At 39.7% G+C, this 7,500-nt stretch overlaps 1 protein-coding gene across 1 annotated transcript in view; it reads left to right on the forward strand.

Annotated features, from left to right (window-relative positions):
* The window catches only part of LOC138040124 (contactin-associated protein-like 3), a 23,843-nt gene that overhangs the window by 753 nt on the left and 15,590 nt on the right, over positions 1–7,500 (forward strand). The window contains exons 2-3 of the mRNA XM_068885907.1: positions 1–111; positions 2,065–2,372. The exon at positions 1–111 is cut by the window's left edge and continues 66 nt beyond it. Of these exons, the coding sequence (XP_068742008.1) occupies positions 1–111; positions 2,065–2,372 (419 nt within the window). The remainder of the gene's footprint in view (positions 112–2,064; positions 2,373–7,500) is intronic.

Raw genomic sequence — 7,500 nt, forward strand, 5'->3', positions numbered from 1 at the left:
GAATTCGCAGATTTCGCACCCTGTGTTGGCCCAGCGTGTCGGGAAGATATGTAACCTTGGATCCTGAAAATGATGAACTGTATGAAGTGGAAGTTTACTCTGCTCAAAGAGGTATAATATTTACGACACGATAAGCTTGTAGTTTCACTGATTTCCTTATTTTTGCCCGTCTGCCTTTCTTGATTATAATGTATCTTGGCAAGTTATGGAAAATCGATCTTCCGCATGCAAAATCATTTCTCTCGTAATGCTCACAAGAGTTCAACTTCATTAAAAAATACTCGGGTAATCCTGGCTGACACGATTAATATACAGACTAATTCAGGAAATCAAGTTTTTAAGACGACAGCCAATCATAAAGCTTCCATTAGACAATCGCTTTAATTGAATTTAATTGCTTGTATCATGAACTTCTTCATCTGCATCATAATTGGACCAGGCCTAAATTACCGTCGTTTGTGGTAGTTTTTAAGACTAAGGGTGCGTTCGATCGGCCGTATTCCGGAAAAGCAATACATGGAACAGAAGTTAGAAATCCTTCGTTTTTACGAGATTCACATTCAAATTGTCAAACACCTGCTAAAATGCTATTTTAAACATATCTTTATTATCCTTGTTGCTTCAAAACGCCAGACACCGTTTTAAATCATAACTACACGTATTCTTATTCCAGAGTAGGGTCAATCGAACGCACCCTAAGTTAAGGAGGCTGCAAAGGGTTTCTGTCTCAGAGCACTCGGGTTTGAACCATACACTTAAACTGGTCGCGTCAGCTCATAAATCCAAAAGTGTGGACAGAAATAAAATTGCGACCTACAATCGCAGAAACCGGGAAAAAAATTGTTAGACTAGAGCAATATTTCGAAACTTACCTCGTACACCTTCGTAAGTTTCTTCGCAAATTCTTTTACAATTTTTTTTTCTAACCATCTTCCAACGATGTTTTCACAAATAATGCACGTTCTACTGGATTAATTTTAGGTAAAAGTTTAATGGAATTTAATTTTCAAAATGGTTTTTAAAGGACTTGTGGCAGTGTCGTACTGCTGCCATCATGGCAACAGTCAGGGACTCGTGGACAACCTTTATAAACTGCCTGAAAAAAGTAGTAGACAAATATCAAAGTGTTTCCCGTCTAAAAGATCTCTGTTGTAATCCTTTTCCTTTGGAAACCCACCCGTGCATGTCAAAAACTCTTTGGAGCCTCCGTAACAATCCTCATTAAGATCAATAACTCATTCAAAACTGGGTGGGAGAACCAAAAGTCGCGATCCTGTTTGCGCTCATTGGTATGTGAACTTGAAAACGGATTCATTACTCTGCTGTTGAGAGGAGTCCTCTAGTGTGAGAGTGTAAAAGTCGTTTTCTTTGAGAAAGAAGATCGTGTCTTTATATTTCAAGAAGCAGAGATATCTGTTAAGCTTAACGTCTTCAAAAACCGAAATTATCATTACCACACAAGTAAATAGTTCTGTCGCGTGCGCTGATTGGCTAACTCGGAGTTGATTATCCAATTACTATTCCTCTCCGAGTAGCTGGCGTGAGAGATTTGAAATTTCCGAGCACATTTTACAAAAATATAGTAGTTCTTTGGTTTCCTTTTTTTTTTTTGAGCTTGTGTGCTGTATATATATTAAAACCATTATTCACCTTCTCTTCGCTGACTTATAGTTAAATATCAGGTGTCTATAAATTTCAAAGTTGTGCTAGTGAGTATCTTCAACATTGAGAGTCGGACAATTGCTTTGTTTACTTCAACTGGATTTGCTTACAGTTCAAGTCTCTTATCGCAGAATGAAAAGTCAACCTTTTACACTGCAGGTCTTCCGGTTCATTATAACCAAGACGACAATTATGCTAATTCTGGATAAATAACTTAGTTGGAACTTGGCTCTAAGTTTTTGCCCATGTATAGTCAGACGCGGTATTGGAACTACGACTGAACAACGCGGCCAAGGACTTCTATCTGGAAGTAACCACATTGGTTATTAAACTTTTGATGTTATAAACTAGACAGCTGTGAAATCCACTCATCGTGTGAATATAATCCCATAATTTTTTTAGGTTGTCAGATTCAAGAAATTAGTTTGTTCGTTAGAGGCAGAGCCTTAGATGTCATGTTTTCAGCCTCCTCCTCCAGAGTTGATAACGGACCTGAACAGTGTCGACTGTACGGAAATGGTGCGTGGTTACCAAGCACCCAAACAAATGTTAGCGACTTCTTGCAAATCAACCTTGGTTATGAGTTCTACATTTGCGCCACAGCAACTCAAGGAAACCCAACTGCTGATCAATGGACAACAAAATACAAGATATATACATCGTTGGACAACATAAACTGGACAACCTACAAAGAGAATGGGACAGAAAAGGTTTGTAATTAACTTTTTAGGGAAGATTTGCCATACTCTTTTAAACAAATTCTATGGGAAAATTCAACACCTGACGAGGGAATTCCACGTCAAATTTCACGCGAAAAACCACAGGTACCCCAAGCTAACGATGTAATTTGAGCATCACGATCAGTTAAATAATAACCGTTTGTATGGGAATTTGCAAACGTCTTTAGGAGTCGAAGATAAAAGAACATTAATTGAACAAAAATGCTCTACCTTGTCTTCTCGATCAGTGTTTTTGTGGCGTACTTTGGCCATTTCAGCGCTATTCCAGTAGGTTCAACGTTCGCTGTTATTCGAATGTTCCGTGCAGGAAACCGTTGGAAAACACCTTACCGACCGGGCCCAAGGTTCAAATTTGTGACACACAGGGTGGGCGACGAGGCTTTTTACATGTGGCGAATCTAATGCAAATGAGAACAATCTATTGTTTTCGCTCATTTGCATTTGATTCGGCTCCCGCCCTTTTTAGTCCTGCTCTCGTCCCCTATAAATTAGGAAACGCAAAACACATCTTGGTCATTTAGCTACGTAATTCTTAAGTGATGACGGTGTACCATTCTCGTCACCAGAGTCTCGGTTCGACCCAAGGCTCTGGGAAACTCTATGTAGGAGAACATGCGCCGTAGGGTTCTTATAGCCAAGAATTGGCTATTTAAACCTTACGGCGACTGCTCACTCCTGGTGCTAACATGAATGCACCAATTAGAGACGCTTTTGATTGTTCTTCACGAAAACCAATGAGAAGACACTTTGTTTCAGGGTTCCCCAGAGATCTTCTCTCCCTCAGTCAAGAGAAGAGCTCTGGAGTCGAGATTGAGCTGTGTGCTTAGTTACCTGGGCCCGGTTGTTCGAAAGCCAATTAACTTAATCCAGCATTATCGTAAACTTTTCTTTCATGTTTACAACTTTTTGATGAAAGTTGTTTTGCTTATTTTTGTTTTTCAAGATTGACTTCCTCTAATGTAAAGTTTTGCCGAATATCAGCGTTAAACAGCATTTGGGAGTAGAGAAATAAACTCCTTGGTTAACTTTTAATTTGGGTATTAGTGTTAATCAGCTTTTGAACAACCGGGCCCAGACCTTTAAATGAAAGTGAAGCTAGTACAGTGTTGACCTTGTTATGATACAGACCTCCCTCCTTTTCTCATGTTAATAATGTTTTTTGCCACATGCTAATTAGTAAGAATTTACATAAGAAAAACAGTGATGTTTCTATCAAAACAAGGTCAACTCCAGCCTCACTTTCATTCATAGGCCAGGTAACTAAACACACAACTGTAGAATGGTCTGTTGTCTCGTGTTCTGATAAACACACGTTTCCTGGGGCGGATCCAGATTTTTGCAAAATGGGGCCCGATTAAAGGTGCCGCCGAAGGCAGCGCGCCTGTTGGGGACCCCTAGGGAAATTTTGGAATTTTTAATCTTCGGAAACGCGATTTCCGGCATTCTGAGGCAAAGTCAGCGTGTTTTAATTTCCCGTTTTTTAAAGTTAAAATTCCATATTTTTTGGATTAAAATATAACAGAGCTGTGCAAAATGATATGTTATTTGCCAACTGGGAGGTCCGTGTAGCGAAAAACTGTGACTGAGGTCTTGAAAATGCTGCCTGAGCTTTTCCAAGGCCGAGATCCAGTTTTTCGCTCTACGGACCGACCCTTAGCTGGTAAATAACTTTTTTACTTTTCTCTCTCTTTTCCTTTTTGAAGTCACTCTTCTTTAAGTCTTGACTCGCACCGCATTTGATAGCGAATGCAGTACGCGACTTACAAAATGAACGTTTCAAAGAGAAACATTTTTATTTGAATTCAGGCCATTATATTTTCAGGCCTCCTGTCTTCTAAAAATCTGTTTAATTTTGAAACACTTACTTTTGGATATAAACGGATCGGTGTCAAAAAATGGAAATTTAAGGTCATTACATAAGCTCACGCAACCAGGGCTAGGATTCCGCCCGGGCTGGCAGGCAAGATAGAAAAATTCCGCCCTCTCCCAGGGCCAATCAGATCGCAGGATTTGCAGAATTCCGCCCGCTCGCGCATTGAGAAAAAAATATAAAAAGTTATGTATTTCGGATCAAATTTTCCTTTATAAAGCTATGAGAAAGGTATGCTGTAGTTAAACCTTTTTGAAACTTTGTGTTTCACCAAAGACGGGATCCATAAGAAGCATTCTTCGGGGTATATATCTTTCCGCAAAACGCTGAACTACAGCATCGTAAGTGACGGGCTTTTCGTTGTGACTGGCGTAGTGCAAACAATTCGCAGCAAACAGTTAATGTTAGGGAAATTGTCTGGGTCACAGGCCTGGTGAAAAAAGAACCACATTCGCAGCGAACCAAAATATTCAAATACCGGTACTTATTTGTTTCTTAATCAGAAAACGTTTTAGCTACATCGAACAGCAGACCTATTAAAATGGTCTTCGACGACATTTTTATGATGAAGTCGCGTCGCTTTGCCTAGACTTTCGAAAAGTCCTTCGTCTCATGTAGATGACGCGCAGAACGAAGGACTTTTCATACTTGATTGGCGCCAATTTTAGCGACCCAAACATCAGAGTAGTCCTCGTGTACCCCAGGGGATAAACTCAAGGGATAGAATTGTCAATCAAAATTTGTCATACGCAGTGAAACGTGACTTCCAACAGAGCTACTAAGGCCACCGGATATTCCGAATTGCGCTACTATCTGGGAAAAACAATTCAAGAATATCTGTCTTGCAGAGATATGTTTGTGTCTGCTCCAACGGGAGCTGGGAAAAGTCTGGCCTTTGAACTAGCCCCCTACGCTTTTGATCAACTACTTGGAGAGGATTGCAATGCTATCGTCTTTGTAATTGTTCGACTTATTTCGCTCATGAAAGATTTGGTCTCTAGTCTCAATTGCCGTAGCATTAGAGCGTCATATGTAGGAGACAACATATTTGATCAATTTGTGACACTGCACGAACATGTTATTGTACATTAAAATTTTGACTATTGATTGACATATTAATGGTATACGGTATACAATTAAAAAACTTGGTCTCGCTACTTTCAGGGGGTGGGGAAGTCTCTACTTTCGGGACTTACTAGCGGCCACAAAAAATTGACGTTAATTTCGGGGGGTCGTTACTATCGGAACTTTACGGTATTACTGTATGTTCTTCCTGAATCAACAGCTTCAGTCGCGATCCGTCACTCACGCAAGACATTAGGAAGCTTAAGCACGCGCGTTTTTGAGACACGGAGGGCAACCGGAAGTAAGCTGTTTTCCCATTTAACGTGTCTTTACACGACCACAAAATATCTTTTCTCCATCAGAGATGATTGGTACAAAATCTGGGGGACACCACAGTCCTGGCACGCGAAATGATCTCTTCTGTTTGCCGTCCGCGTCTTAAAAACGTGCCTTGTTCCTTAAAAACAAGCATTTTTAAACCCAAAAAGTCAGGTAAAAAAACAAGGAAAACAAATTAAACAAGCTTTAAGTTTCCTTTATTGTAATTTGGAATGCCTTAGCTGGATGATGCCACCACCATTCTCAAATCTGTATATCTGCTGAGAATAGCAAGGTCAGATGCATTTTACAGTACACATTTTCTCAGAGTGAAATACTTGAGTGTGCAGATTATAGCAGAGCGTACAAGGAGTGAGTAGTTCTCGCGAATTGTCTCCGGATTCCGGATTCCGGATTCCAGATTCCGGATTCTAGCTTTTAGTGCTGCCATTTACTTGTACTTGTTTTAGTCACTATGTAGAGACTGACGCATTACGGTCTTGCCAATAAATTACGTTTTTGATCAGTTTATAATATTTATAGGAAACTGTTAAGAAAATATTTGAGATATTTAGAATTTTTTCACAATATTTAGGGGAAAACAGCGAGATATTTCGGAAAAATATCAGGACTTTGTAGCTAGGCCTAACGGAATGCGTGAATTGGAAAGTTTTTGTAGGCTTAAAATGTGTTTGAACATCAAGTAATTAATGCTGCTGGCGAAAGGTGCACCCTTGAAAACTTCATCGTCGAGAAAAACAATGCGTTCCAGACAACATTGAAGGGGCAAACTCACGCATACATTGACTTTACTCCTACAGGATAGCAATTTCAACGTAAAATATTGGTTTCTAGATGAGCCGTGTACATATCTAATCTTACATATATGTGTAGTTAAAAAATGCTAAAATTCTCTTAAATAGTACTAATGTTAGCTACGTGTATGTTGCAGAGTCTAAATTACTAAAACCAAAATTTGAGTATTTTATAATAGGAAATAATAACTATTGATAAGAATAAGTATAATTATAATAAAAAAACAAATCCAACTATCGGATTGATCTTTCCTCAAAAAACGCTTTGAAACTAATCTCAAATGTCACTTGGAAGTGCATCCCATGCTGTTGCCCCTCGACAAGCAAAATATCTTTTTAACCAGTTTGTCTCAAATTTGGGCAAGTGCATGTCAAACTCGCTGCTTTGAATGTCGGATGTTGTAGTTATGCATCCAAGGCTGTGCTCTAAGAAAAATTTCGGGGAGCCCTTTGGGCTCCCAAGCATTTCAGCTGGGGTGCCCAGCCCTCCAAGTCGGTTGCCCAAATTAATTGATTCTTTATTTAATTAATTATGTTACATGTGAAATCATGTGGAACGGCCTTTGAACCGATTGTTTCCTACGCAGAGAAAACATTTTCTGAGAGGTTTCGTAAACTGTAACCACCAGCATATCAAAATTTTTAACCGCCTTATCTGCTAGAAATACAATAAGCCACAGTGTGTCCGGCCGGGCGACCGGGTAATTTTTCTCACTCGCCCGAAGCCAAATGTTAGTCGCCTCAGGCGACCGGGCGCCGTTAGAGCCTTGTGCATCTCAGAGTTCCGACAAAAAAGCACGCATTTTTGAGCAATTACCCCACACAAGGCTGCAATAGTCGAAGTACGGCTGTACTGATAGATAAATAGAATTCAATGTTCTTAAAGTGCCCATAACCCCAAAATATTTTTTTCGCTGAAATGAATCTTTGCACCTGTTCGAGACACATTGCGACCATTTTTTCCTTTTTCTAACAAATCCTGCCATTTTATGGGCTTCGGAAGTTGCGAAAATCCAAGCATCTTTTGTTC

This window comes from Montipora capricornis, chromosome 3 (genome assembly GCF_036669925.1).
Source record: "Montipora capricornis isolate CH-2021 chromosome 3, ASM3666992v2, whole genome shotgun sequence".
NCBI classification, from domain to species: Eukaryota; Metazoa; Cnidaria; class Anthozoa; order Scleractinia; family Acroporidae; genus Montipora; species Montipora capricornis.